This window comes from Podarcis raffonei, chromosome 6, assembly GCF_027172205.1.
Source record: "Podarcis raffonei isolate rPodRaf1 chromosome 6, rPodRaf1.pri, whole genome shotgun sequence".
NCBI classification, from domain to species: Eukaryota; Metazoa; Chordata; class Lepidosauria; order Squamata; family Lacertidae; genus Podarcis; species Podarcis raffonei.
In genome coordinates this window covers 48,046,148-48,059,905 of record NC_070607.1, presented here as the reverse complement: position 1 = coordinate 48,059,905, position 13,758 = coordinate 48,046,148, and the positions used below count along the sequence as shown (strand labels likewise).

At 40.5% G+C, this 13,758-nt stretch overlaps 2 protein-coding genes across 6 annotated transcripts in view; one reads left to right on the top strand and one right to left on the bottom strand.

Moving 5' to 3' along the window:
- TMEM69 (transmembrane protein 69) overlaps positions 1–13,758 on the top strand; it is a 43,259-nt gene that overhangs the window by 16,951 nt on the left and 12,550 nt on the right. The window lies entirely within an intron of this gene.
- The window catches only part of GPBP1L1 (GC-rich promoter binding protein 1 like 1), a 33,316-nt gene that overhangs the window by 14,615 nt on the left and 4,943 nt on the right, over positions 1–13,758 (bottom strand). For 3 of the 4 annotated variants that reach the window (XM_053392582.1, XM_053392580.1, XM_053392583.1), the window contains exons 2-3: positions 3,056–3,893; positions 1,594–1,709 (exon numbers count right to left, since the gene is read on the bottom strand). In XM_053392582.1, the coding sequence (XP_053248557.1) occupies positions 1,594–1,653 (60 nt within the window). In that variant the 5' untranslated portion in view covers positions 1,654–1,709; positions 3,056–3,893. Of the gene's footprint in view, positions 1–1,593; positions 1,710–3,055; positions 3,894–7,558; positions 7,656–13,758 lie in introns of those variants that run through there. The other variant, XM_053392581.1, reaches the window with a different exon arrangement.

Sequence of the window (13,758 nt, the reverse complement as noted above, 5' to 3'; positions counted from 1 at the left end):
TGGCAGGGCAAAAAGCCCCGAATAAAGTTTAAAATATTAACAGATTCGAAAGAAAGAGGGGGGTTTGCCCTGCCGGACTTGAGGTTGTATTATGAAGCTGCAGCCTTCTGCTGGCTGAAAGACACCGATGTCCTAGATCTGGAAGGTTTTAATAATGCTTTTGGATGGCACGCATACCTATGGTACGACAAGGTTAAAGCACATAAATTGTTTAAAAGCCACATTGTCAGAAAAGCAATTTTTGCAGTCTGGATGAAATATAAAGACTTACTAGAGAGTAAAACTCCGAGGTGGCTATCACCAGTGGAGGCCAAGGCCCGAAAAAGACCCAATATGGAGGCCTATTGGCCGAAATATTGGGAATTGACTGAAAAAATTGGAGACAATTGGAAGTTGCAGAGCCAGGATAAACTAAAAAATAAGGTGCGAGATTGGCTACATTATGCTCAAATTCAAGAGGTTTTCAAAATGGACAAAAAAGTTGGTTTCCAGGTGGAGAAGTCGAAACTAGAGACAGAATTGTTAGAACCAAAGACAAAGCTGTTATCTAGAATGTATAACTTGCTGCTTATGTGGAATTTACAGGATGAGACAGTTAAATCTGCTATGATTAAATGGGCACAGGATGTTGGACACAACATTATGTTTGAAGACTGGGAAAGGTTATGGAACACCGGAATGAAATTCACGGCCAGTACGGCCTTGAAGGAAAACATTATGAAAATGATATACCGGTGGTACATGACCCCAGTCAAGTTAGCTAAGATACATCACCTGTCTGACAATAAATGTTGGAAGTGTAAGGAAGCAGAGGGGACTTTCTTTCACCTCTGGTGGACATGCCCAAAGGTTAAGGCTTTCTGGGAAATGATTTACAATGAGTTGAAAAAGGTATTTAGGTATACCTTTCCCAAGAAACCAGAGGCCTTCCTGTTGGGCATGGTAGACCAGAAAGTGTTAAAGAAGGACAGAACTTTGTTTATGTATGCCAGTACAGCAGCAAGAATACTCATCGCAAAGAACTGGAAGACACAAGATCTACCCACGCTGGAGGAATGGCAGATGCAGTTGATGGAATACATGGAGATAGCTGAACTGACCGGCAGAATCCGAGATTTGGATGTAGATACAATTGAGGTGGACTGGAAAAAGTTTAAAGACTACTTGCAAAAGTATTACAAACTGTATGAATCTTAAGACGGTGCATGATTTGGAAATGATACGCTTTAGCAATTATGATTAAGTAAATAGTAAACTAAGTGATAAAAGAGAAAAGGAGATAATATGAAATTGAACATGTTACGTTTATTTTAAAGGTATAAAAATTGTGACATAATACATTGAATATAGATACATAACATGTAAAAGTTACAATAAGGTATGACATAAGGTAACAAATTGCTGACATTGTTAATATAAAGAACGCAGAATCGGAAGGGGTGGGGAAGTCCAAGTTGGGATTTTTGTTAAAAAAAAAAAAAATGGTTTCTTGTAAACTCCTTATTTGTTTGTAATGTATAAAATTTGGAAAGAAACGTAATAAAAAATATTATAAAAAAAAAAAAGAGTTTGATCCAAGATTCAGTCGTTTACCTTAGCAGACTGTGGTGTAGAGAAGTTAAGCCAGGCAGGAACAAAGTCATGCTGCGCCATTTAGGTCCAGTGTCTCTCCTTCAATAAAGCGAGGCATCAAACCTCATGGCCAGGATCTAAGACAAGATGAACAACACATATCCACTGTCAGCCCTTCCCAGAGCAAAGACAATACAGCAAAGACAGGACTGGGCCTGCCCCCAACAGCTTGGACAGCAACTCAGTATCTTTCCAAGAGCTAATTGAAGGATATACAACTTGACATAGATCCATTCTGAACTACTGTAGTTCAATGGCTCCTGTTGATTTCCACCTCCATGCTCAATTCAAACCAATAAAACTAGAAACTGAGCTCCATCAACCTCTATAGCTTCTGCTGGGAACTAGAAAAAGTTGATGAAGAATTCAGGATTAATTTCCCCTCCAGCATATTAGTATTTCACTTATGCCTCCCTCTGGACACTATAAATCATGGGTAGGCAAACTAAGGCCCGGGGGCTGGATCCGGCCCAACAGCTTTCTAAATCCAGCCAGCGGACGGTCCAGGAATCAGCATGTTTTTACATGAGTAGAATGTGTGCTTTTATTTAAAATGCATCTCTGGGTTATTTGTGGGGCATAGGAATTCATTCATTTCCCCCCTCCAAAAAAATATATAGTTCGGCCCCCCACAAAGTCTGAGGGACAGTGGACTGGCCCTCTACTGAAAAAGTTTGCTGACCCCTGCTATAAATCTTTCACAATAAGCATGTTTGAACTGTATCATGGCTTTTCCATGAGCACATAACAAGAAATCCACAGTCAACAATATCCCATTTCCCACTTTGTCTGAACTGGGAAACCCTTCAAACTTCTTCAGTTATCTAAAGGACTGTCACGTGGAGGATGGAGCAAGCTTGTTTTCTCCTGTCCCAGAGGCTAGGACCCAAACCAAAGGATTCAAGTTACAAGAAAGGTGATACTAACTAAACATCAGGAAGAACTTTCTGACAGTAGGGCTGTTCAACAGTGGAAAAGACTCTCTTGTAAGGTGGTGCATTTTCCTTCATTGGAGGTTTTTAAGCAGAGGTTAGATGGTCTTCTGTCATGCTTTAGTTAAGATTCCTGCATTGTAGGGGGTTGAACCTGATGACTCTTGGGCCCCTTCCAACTTATGAGTCTATGCTTCTAGACACCATCTGAAGGCAACCTCAAGCCATGGCTTCAAATACCAGTTCCAAAGCTACTAAACAGGATATTATTTTTAACTAAAGACTTCCCTGTTGTTTGCCACCTCATGCAAAGACAGGAAAGGAGCAGCTGCACGTGGGTGCACAAGACTTCTTATTTCTTCTTATTAAATCAAGATATGATCATTTGAACATACCTGTTGTGAAATATCACAAACAGAGATGGAAATGAAAGCGCAAAGATTGTGTATTTTCATATAGCTATAAACAAAAGAAGTCCCACAATGACTTACCTAGTCCGGCCTCTGCAGTCCACCACTCTCACTTTTAGCACTTCTCTTGGCTCTCCAGATTTCTTCCTTCTCCAGGGTGCACCTATGCCAGCTTTGTGGCAAGGGTGAGTCCCAAAGGAAGCACGAGAAGCCGCACTTCGTGCCGACTGCACCCCTCACCCCTCTAGCTGCTCATCTTAATTGCTCTCTGCACTTATATGAGAAAAAAAATACCTAAAAGGGAGTGTGCATTTTTGAAAAGCCACAACTACATTCACCTCATTAATTTAGCTGTTGTTGTTACAATGCTATGCAACTCAGCTTTTACATTACAACAGTACTTATCAGATATGCACAGCATTCAGAAAGACACCATGATTAATGGTGAACTCCACAAATCCACTTTGTTCATCTTCTGCAACAACTTGATTTGGAATGGGGGCGGGGAGGTGGGTGGCAGGACCATGAAGTATCTTGCAAATTCTGAAAATGTGTGTTAAAACTTATATTTGTAGAAGTTCTAAAATGCAAGACTCATCTTCACCACTTTTATAGTTGCTTAAAAAGTTGTTAGCATTCTTAAAACTGTATCTTGAAAGGATTTTCACATAATGTAACTTAAATTTCCTTGCTGAGGAACTAAAAGCAACTTGATGAAGAGGTAAGATTCACAATGATTTCTGTCCTATTGTTGCTATGAATGCATTCAATTAAAGCTAAAAGTAAGGGGCTAAGCCAGAAAATAATCTCTCCCTGAACTAATTTAGTTGAGTTGTTGCTTTAAAAAAGAGAAAGTTGGTGTATTATAATGAATTTGGGTGACGATCTTCTGAAAAGTGTAGAATTCACGAAGTATTCTCTGAAAGAAAGACAGTATTACCTATCAGTAAATGAAGCAAAAAGGATCTAAAAGCTCAATAACATATAAGTTTTCCATGTCTTCTTCAGTTTCTACTGAAATCATGAAGCAAGCCAGTTTTTAAGTTACCTGTGATTATTTTCAATCAACACCCTATTTCAGCATTTTAAACTTGAAAGTTATCCTATTTGTACCCCATCCGTCCATGTATTACCTTATTTTGTCTTCATAAAATGGCTTCATGAAGTAGGTTAGGCTGAGAGACTTTACCACCCACAGTGGCTGGGGCAACCCAGTCAGATAGGCGGGGTACAAATTATTATTATTATCATCATCATCATTATTATTACCACCACCATCAAAGCTACCTTGTGAGCTTCATGAATAAGGATTTGTACTCCAACACTCCAGACATACCTACTTTCCAGGTGCCGCCATGTTCAAACACAGGCCTGCCAACATGCACTACCAACAGAGGATACAAATAACACTCCCTAATTGCAAATTCACTGAATACCGACAAAAGCCCCAAAAAAGGGCCAGAAAGAAACAAAAGGAAAGTTGTCTGCTTGCTCAGAGGGAACCTTGAAGCTTGCAGATATATATATAAAAAACACTTTACAAGGCGGCAAAACCCCCAAAGTCAACCAAAAGAGGACTGAGCACAGTCAATACTATGCAATGCTGAATATGTAAATCTAGCTCAGAAAAACTCTTATGAAAGGTTTAAATTTTATTACCTACCAAACAACCCTCACTAATACAGTGTCTATAATTAATCAACCCTAACAACTACTAAGCTATGACTTATTTGAAATTGGACGCACACACACACACACACACCACAGAACACTAGCACATCACTAAGGATGCTATGCATTTTAGAATTTAAAAATTCCACGTTCCGCTGATTTATCACCATGGCAGAAATTACAGGCCTAGAATCACAAAAGGTAAATTATGGAAGGTTTCCTACTGGTCAAAAAGAAACCCCAGAACAGCCGCATTTAAGGTATTCTGCATAGCATTCATTTCTTTAAGTCCTGAATTTCTCTTTGATACATACTTCCTGTAAAGTTATATTTGACTGGAGAACTGGGCCCAGGCTAACAAAATGAACTTCAATAGGGACAAATCTAAGGTTCTGCACTTAGGCAGGAAGAACCAGATGCACAAATGTAGGATGGGGGACACCTGGACTACTAGCAGTAAATGTGAAAAGGATCTAGGGGTCTTGGTGGACCACAAGCTTAACATGAGTCAACAGGGTAATGCAGCAGGAGCAGCAGCAGCAGCAAAAAAAAAAAAAAAAAAAAGCTAACACTCTTCTAGGCTGCATCAACAGAAGTATAGTGTCCAAGTGAAGTAATAGTACCATTCTATTCTGCCTTGGTCAGACCACACCTGGAATACTGTGTCCAAATTCTGGGCACCACAATTTAAGAAGGAAGTTCACAAACTGGAACATGTGCAGAGGGCAACCAAGATGATTAAGGGTCTGGAAACTAAGGCTTACAAGGAGCGCTTGAAGGAGCTGGGTATGTTTAGCCTGGAAAAGAGGATAGGAGATATGATAGCCATCCTCCGATATCTTAAAGACTGTCACGTGGAAGAGGAAACATGCTTGTTTTCTCCCTGTCTTGGAGGGTAGGACTTGAACCAATGCCTTCAAGTTGTCAGGATATTCTGACTAAATATTTGGAAAAAACTTTCTGACAGTAAGAGCTGTTTGGCAGTGGAACAGACTCCCACAAGAGGTAGTGGACTCTCCTTCCTTGGAGGTTTTTAAGCAGAGGTTGAATGGCCACCTGCCATGGGTGCTTTAGCTGAGATTCCGGCATTGCAGGGGGTTGGACTAGATGACCCTTGCATCCCTTCCAACTCTAAGATTCTATGATCTCATATAGCTCAATGTGGAGCTATAATCATGGCAAAGTAGTAAGTTGATATTCTCTAGTCCAGCCTTTTCCAGCCTGATGCTCTCATGACATTTTCGACTACAATTACCATCATCCCTAATCATTAGCTATGCTAGCTGGAGCTGTAGTTGGGGGCGGAGGGGGCTCCAAGTCAGGGAAAGCTGCTCTAGCCTGATTCAAAAAGTTCTATGTCAAGATTGGCACATTATTTTTAAAAGAATCACCGATTTAATATCCTGGCCCCATAATTACTATGCTGGGAAAGGGAAATCTGTGGTTCTCCAGATTTTACTGAACTCCAACTCCCATCAGTGCAGCCAGCATGGCCAGGAACTGTTGTCCTCTAGCAACACCTCCTCATGCAAGTCCCCAGTGAAGTGATAACTTCTTTTACTGATTGGGGCAGGAAGGGAAGTTAACTATCCATTCACAACCTGGAAATTGAACTCCTTATCTCCTAGATGGGAATTCAACATTATTTGGCAAGAGACATTAAAACACACACACACACACACACACACACACACACACGCCTTCTCAGGATTCAACTCAAACCAGAAATGTTGATTTCCTGGAACATATCCTGATGCCCTAAGTTGAATAGATTCCAGTTTAACATTTCTGACTTATTAAAGTAAACTAAACTAAAAAGATAGGTTAGTTTTACCTAATGAAGTACCTCAGTCACAGTAGACCTGTTGGGCTAAGTAGTTCTGCTAGCTAGCAGGAGCCAACACAAGGGTTTCTGCTGGTGCAGGGAGGCTTACCCACTCTCATCCACCTGCACCAGCCTCACAATCATTCAATCATGCAAGCAGAGATGCCCATTATTCTGCATTTAGAATAACTAGTCAGTTTCTATATTACCTCAGCATCAGAGGCAGAATGCCTCTAAAAACCAGTTGGGTGGATCACAAGTGGGAGTGCATCATAGCACTCATGTCCTTTGGGTGGGCTTCCATCTGTTGGCCACTTTGAGAACACAAAGCTGGATTAGATAGACCCCCTGGTCTGATCCGACAGGGCTCCTCTTATGGTTTAAATGTGCTGCGTAGAGCAAAGCATTTGGTGTCAAGACTAGGACCCAGCTGAAAGCCCAGATTGGAATGTTGGATTTAGTATGCAAGGAGTGGGTGAGCTACAAGACGCAGCAAACTTTTAAATTGTTTGAAAAAAATACAGAACCCTTTTCTAGAGTCTGATTAGTCATCTTCTCCTGATCTACGTTACACATAAGCATCGCCCCCACCTCTTTTTCCTATACAGAGTGTAGCTTAAGTGCCATAAGATAAGGTTGTATCCCAACTTCAACTTTTCCTTCAGAAGTGAGGATCCTTTGAAGGAAAACAAAGACAAGTAGAATGTATACCATGTATCTTTAGATTCAATTATACTGTACTTTTTTCTTGCTTCCATTCCTAAAGTTAGGTTGTTTTTGTCCTATTGTTCAATTATTGTGTTTCTGGGTGTGTACTTGTATTTTAGTTGTTCAAATATGTCAGTATTATTAATAGAAAAGCACATTGCAGTGTTGTGGCATCTATCTCTACAGCTCTCCGGCAGAAACAGATGCATGGTGTCAGCTGGGTGCTCATCCATGGATAACTAGTATTTACCCTTCTAGCAAGTAACAATTGAGAATGAATGGCGTAATATACTTGTCTAAACTAAAAGTGAAAGTTAATACACAGTATAATTCAGGAATTTAACATTACAACCCTTGGGAGGAAAAGTTATTCACTTAACTCAAATACTAAAATTATTTTCGTTTCAGCAAAGTTGTAACTGGGTTCTATTTTGGGATAAAAGTTCCAAGCTATTGCTCAGCTTACAAGAGGTTTGCCTGAGAAGCAAAGCAGAGAAGGGTTAAATTAACACAATGCAGTTACATGTAAATCTGCAAATACCTGTGCATTTATTAAAGACCTAACATATGTTACCATAGACACTGAATAACTAATAGAATTGAGAACAAAAAAAGGTTAAGTGTAATCTCCATAGAACAGCCCTTACTTGTAATGTTTTTAGTACTGTTCCTTTCTAAAGAGTTTTAAAATGGCTATTTGCATGTCTGGCAGCTTTGCAATTTATATCTAGTGAAACACTATGAAATCATGCCCCCTTCAAAAACATAAACATATATAATATTGCAAGTTTGTGTGCCACATCCATATTATAGTGGTCAAAATCTTGTACATAAATGTTTAAATCAAAGGAACCTACTGTCCCAGGGAGCCTCTCAACAATCTGACAGATAAGCTATCACTCATCAGTCTGAAAGTTAGCAATATGCCAATTCATCCATCTCATTACCTCCTCGAGTGCCTTACTTCAATGCTTCAGAGGTTTGTCAAACCACAACTTCACAGGAAACTGACTTAAGTGCAACTAATAAACCGATATGGCAAACAGCTGAGTGTGCAGGAGAGCCTAGTTTACTCTAGAAAACTGCATGTTTTATGCATTCAGCTTTCTAATCACTGATGCATACAGTTACAGCTCAATGTTTGTTAGGTATAAAGGTAAAGGTACCCCTGACCGTTAGGTCCAGTCGCGGACGACTCTGGGGTTGCATGCTCATCTCGCTCTATAGGCCGAGGGAGCTGGTGTTTGTCCGCAGACAGTTTTTCCGGGTCATGTGGCCAGCATGACTAAGCCGCTTCTGGCGAAACAGAGCAGCGCACAGAAATGCCATTTACCTTCACGCCGGAGCGGTACCTATTTATCTACTTGCACTTTGACGTGCTTTTGAACTACTAGGTTGGCAGGAGCAGGGACCGAGCAACGGGAGCTCACCCCGTCGCGGGGATTCAAACTGCCGACCTTCTGATCAGCAAGCCCTAGGCTCTGTGGTTTAGACCACAGAGCCACCCGCATCCCTTGTTAGGTATAGGTATACACAAATTACTGAGTGATTCACATGGGATTTACTATCTAACCTTAAACAGAAATCTGCAAAAAAATCAGTCCAGATTCCATTAATTCTACCCAATCATGATTAGTTACTATGTTCTCAATTAAAAACACAGTTCATCCTACTTCTTCCGAAACCTAATTTGCTCCATACATCTCTTGATTGCATGACTTCCAACGCCATGTGCAGTAGTTCTTTGCTAGTTAGTGCTACATTGCATTTTCCCATATAAATGCATTTTGAGCAATGGAATTCTGTATTGGAAGACACTTTGGAAGACACTGTATTGGTAGGCAAAAACACTTGGATGTGCTGTTCAGCCACATACTAAGACTTACTGGCCCATAGGTCACAAGCAGCACTAGCATCTGGACCCTCAGAACCTGAAGGATTGAACTTACTCCCACACCAAAGAAAACATCTTCATATATTAACTATTTTGAATTTGATCTTTCAGTTTAGTATGGCAGAATGTATTTATGATGAACCAGTATAATCAACTAACACTGCTTCAGTCTAAATCCTAGTCTATTTTCAAACACAGAAAAAAGGAGCAACAGCAGTCTGGCCCAACTCATGTAGAACAGAGTACAAACATTTCACACCACATCTTTTCACCTTCTACAAAAGCGAACAACAGCCCTAACTTCCATCCTTAGGATGACAAAATTCAAACTGGTATGGTCAACCCTGATCAATAAAAATTTCAAAAGGGATGTGATTAATATAACCTGCAGAGGAGAGGCAGTGACTGAAGGCCAAACTAAATGTTAGGAGGGGAATATGGGATTCATCAGATCATTATGTGATTGTTCGCCTAATGAGTGATTTTCTAGGAACGCATTATGTTCAGATAATGGGATTTGCATGTATTACTTCCGAGAAAACTTGAAATCAAGTAACTGTCATTAAATCTGAAATTTGAAGCCATGTACTGGAGATGGTTCTTCCACCTTCATTTCCTTCCACTGAAACCTTGAATATGGTTGATTAGATGGAAGAAGGTGATTTGGCGGAATGTTCTTAGGTGGTTCAGACAACTGCTGCAGTGCTTATGATTTACACCAGTGGTTTTCAGATTTTTATTTTATGGGAACCCATTCTGCACCAACTTATCTGCTGAGGAACTCCTGTGTCCTATAAAGGGTTATGGGGCTTTTGACACCCAGCTCTGTCAATTCCTGATGAAGCACTGCTGTCCTGGTACTTGGCAGAGAACCAATAAATTGTAACTAGATGGAAGTGCTGTTGGTGGGTGGTTCATCTGCCCAGGGAGGTGCTGTTCAACCAGTTCTGAAAAGGATTTCACTCTCCTTGAAGGATCAGGTGTGCATCCTGTGGGTGCTTATGGATTCAACTTTGCCATTTTAACATGACTGCTTCAGTGACGCGTAGTGCATTTTATCAACTATGCCTGATATGCTGACTGCAACCTTTTCTTGACAAGAGACAGCCTGGCCATGGCTGGTTAATTTCTAGACTGGAATAATGCAATGAGCTTTTCAAGGGGTTGTTTTTGAAGACATTTTGGAAACTGCAGTTTAGACTATTGCAGCTAGACTGCCAACAAGAATGCTATGCAATCATATCTTGCTTGTGTTATTGGTATTGGTATTAACCTTTTAAATGGGAGTGAAAAAGGTCTCAGCCAAAGGGCTGCAGAAAGGGCCAGGTACAAGAGTGGACAGAATATCAAATACAAGTCTTACCTTCCAGTGTTAGAAACAGATTTGAAAGCTAGGAACTAAATGGCACCCTAAACCTAGGTTATGGGTGCAACAATGGAATGCTTTTTAAGTAACAATAATACAAAGCTGAAAATGAGTAAACTGCAGCTAAAATATTATGTTCATTTTTCACATGGTCTAGTCCTTCTCTTGCCCTCCCCCTAATATTCTTAAGAGGGTCTCTTCTCCAGTCTTCAGAGAGTAGCTGGAAGTGGGGAGTCAGAAAAGGTCCTCTCTTCCTTCCACTGTAATTTTAATCTGAAATCTTAGGCGTAGTACTGCACCCAGAGCTCAGAAACTGCTCACACTAATAAAATTTTCTGGCGCACAATGCACCTATAACAATGGGAGTTTTGAACACTGTTACCTTCATACAGTAGGCTACATTGCGGCCACAAAAATCATATATTTCCATTCAGACAAGAGGGTGTATTTCTATATACAAACTGCAGGTGCTCCTGGAATGTGTGTAGTGTACACGGTATCTCTACACATGTGGGTTTTTATATATATATACACACACACACACACACACACACACACAACGTCCATCACAACAACAAGTATTTCACTAGTAGCTTAATATGTCCCACATTAATCTACTAAAGCTTTTGTGAAACCCTTGAAAATCAGAACTACAGGTTAACATACGAAAAATTTACCCTTTGTACACTGAAACAAGAGAGGCATCGGGACTTCCGGGTTGGCGCCATTGTTTAATGGCGGATTCCCTCCGAGCTCCGGAGGGAATCGGCTCCGTAGCGTCTGGGTCTGGCCGCTGCGGCGAAGCGGGGACCCTTAAAATCACAGGCGCGGATGCCTGTGAACACAGAGACTCGGCGGGCACCATTTGCGCCCCCCCAATCCGCGACGGAGCCTTTTTAAAGGCTTCGGAACGGAGGCAGGGTGAGGCGTGGTGCTGAGAGTACTCCCTCGCCTACGGAGTGAAGCCGCAAGCCATTGACAGAGAGCGCCAACTTCTTTCAAGACCGACTGGACTCTAAAACATAAACCCGTGAGTAATACGGAGATTGGAACGTTAAAAAATTTTAATTTTGGATCTGGAACGAGCGGGAAGGGGCTAAAAAGGAAGTCACCCCCCCCTCTTTGTAAACAATTTAAAGCAAAGGACTGGGCAACTAAGGTCGAGAGAACCTGTTTTTTAGTGAAAAGATCTTGATTTCACGGTTTTGACACTATAAGGATTTACTGGAGGATAAAAAGAATTTGGGGACTGGAATTTCACCCCCCCCCCCCGAGACCCGGGAACGCCCCAAGAGAAAGTCTGTTGCATGGAAGATTTTGACAGCTGTCAAGAGAGCTGCTAGTCAGCTAGTTGCCAGCTGGAAAAAGAGAACATTGTTTCTGCTGTTTTTGCTGGTTCACTTGGTACAACTTTGTTGAAAACAACGAGGGCTGATACAAAATAACTGGACTTTGGTTTGGAGCTGAAAGGAACATTAAGGAACTAAAATCCCCCTAGAGGGGTAATAGGGATACTACATTACAAAAATGACTGGAGTACGTAAATTCCAAGCAGAACTGGACAGAACACTCGCTCTCTTGGGAAACTTGAAAGATGAATACAATGTTTTGTCTACAAAGGTATCACTACTACACTGGACAGTAAACAACAGTTTTGAGCCTGATAAGGACTTGAAACAGGAAGCCTACTTAACTGAACAAATAAATGAAACTGAAAGTGCAGAAATGATGGAGCAAGGTCTGTTTTTGAAGAAAATGAAGGAGAAGCAGGAGATGTGCAGGAGTTAAAGGAGAGTTACAATATGAGGCCTGACATGATGACAAAAAAGGACAATAAAAATTGGATGTGGAAAGCCTGGTCTGAATGGGAGCCTGGAAAATGGAGAGATCTCCCTTGGAGGAGATCTGAAGACCTGAGGATTACAAATCTGCGGAAGGTGAAAGCTGGAGCCTTGGGGACATCTGGATCTGTAAGAAATTTGAAACAAGAGTTGGAGCCCCCCACAGGCTTTGCTTTTAAGTATGGAAGACTGGCTGGAAACAACAAGGATTCTGCTGGACCGGAGCCCCTCCGAGACTTGGGGTTTAACATTAAGGACCATCAAAGAGACCGGCAGAAAGGAACTGAGAGAGATAAAAGGGCCTCAGATGTGAGGTCTCCAGGCTAAATAAATAACATAAAGACTGATGGACATTGGTCGGGGACTGGAACCGGGAAAAGGGTGGGTGGAGGTTGGGAATCCAAAGGGTACATAAGGATAATTTGTTTTCTTTTTTTTTTATTTCTAATTAGTGGTAAGGAAATTGGGTAAATCGTGGAAGGGAAATTTTGGTCGACTTTAGGAAAAAGGTTTAAGAACAACTAATGAGGTATAAGTATTGATGTGTGTTTTTAATAAGGTAAAATTGGTTTCTTCTTTTTTAAATTAATTGAAAATAAGATTGTTAAAAATAAATGGAGGAAATGGAAAAAAGAAGTAAAGTAAAAAAATGGTATGTTAGAATAAATGTATAAGTTAAGGTAAAGAAATAAGTTAAGGACTTGCTGAACTGACAATTTAAACTGGAATACAAGAAGGGGAGGTGTGAGGAAGTCTGAGAAATAAGGTTAAGAGCAATAAGTATTAGTAACTTTATGTGTTTTTTCTATTTTTCTTTTGTTGTTTAATTTTGTTATGTATTTTTGTATTTTTCTTTTGTTCTGTTTATTTTTTGTTCTTGTTTGTTTCTTGAAAATGCTAATAAATATTTAATAAAAAAAAAGATCATGAAAAAAAAAAGAAACAAGAGAGGCATCATTACCGATATCATTGTGAAGTGGGCCATTACTAGACTATTATTATTTTTGCCGTCCATAATGCCACACATATAAGCCATGGCTCAACTGAAATTTGATCACTGAGTTGCTTCATCCAAGTCAACAATTGGTTGCTGAACCCATATTAATTTGTGCATACTTTATACATGGGTGATGTTCAGAGGATAATCTTGGCTTAGTAAATCAAGACTTACACAAGGTTCAGGCACTCACATGCAACCATTTCACCTCTTCCTTTGCACAAATGAGCAAGCCAGGAAGCTGCAGCCGACAGCTTCTTGATGCATTCACACTTGGAACTAGTTAATGCAGTGATCACCTTAATACCATGGTTTCATAATGTGGTTTGTTTGAAAGCCATAACTATGGCTCCTGGTCTGGATGCAGCTTCCTGGCTGCTTCACTCTAGTGAAGGAAGGAGTGAAATGGCTGTGTGTGGATGCTGACTCTTGTTTGTATCTCAGATTAATACAGATGTCTATCAACATCGAATAGTGATGAC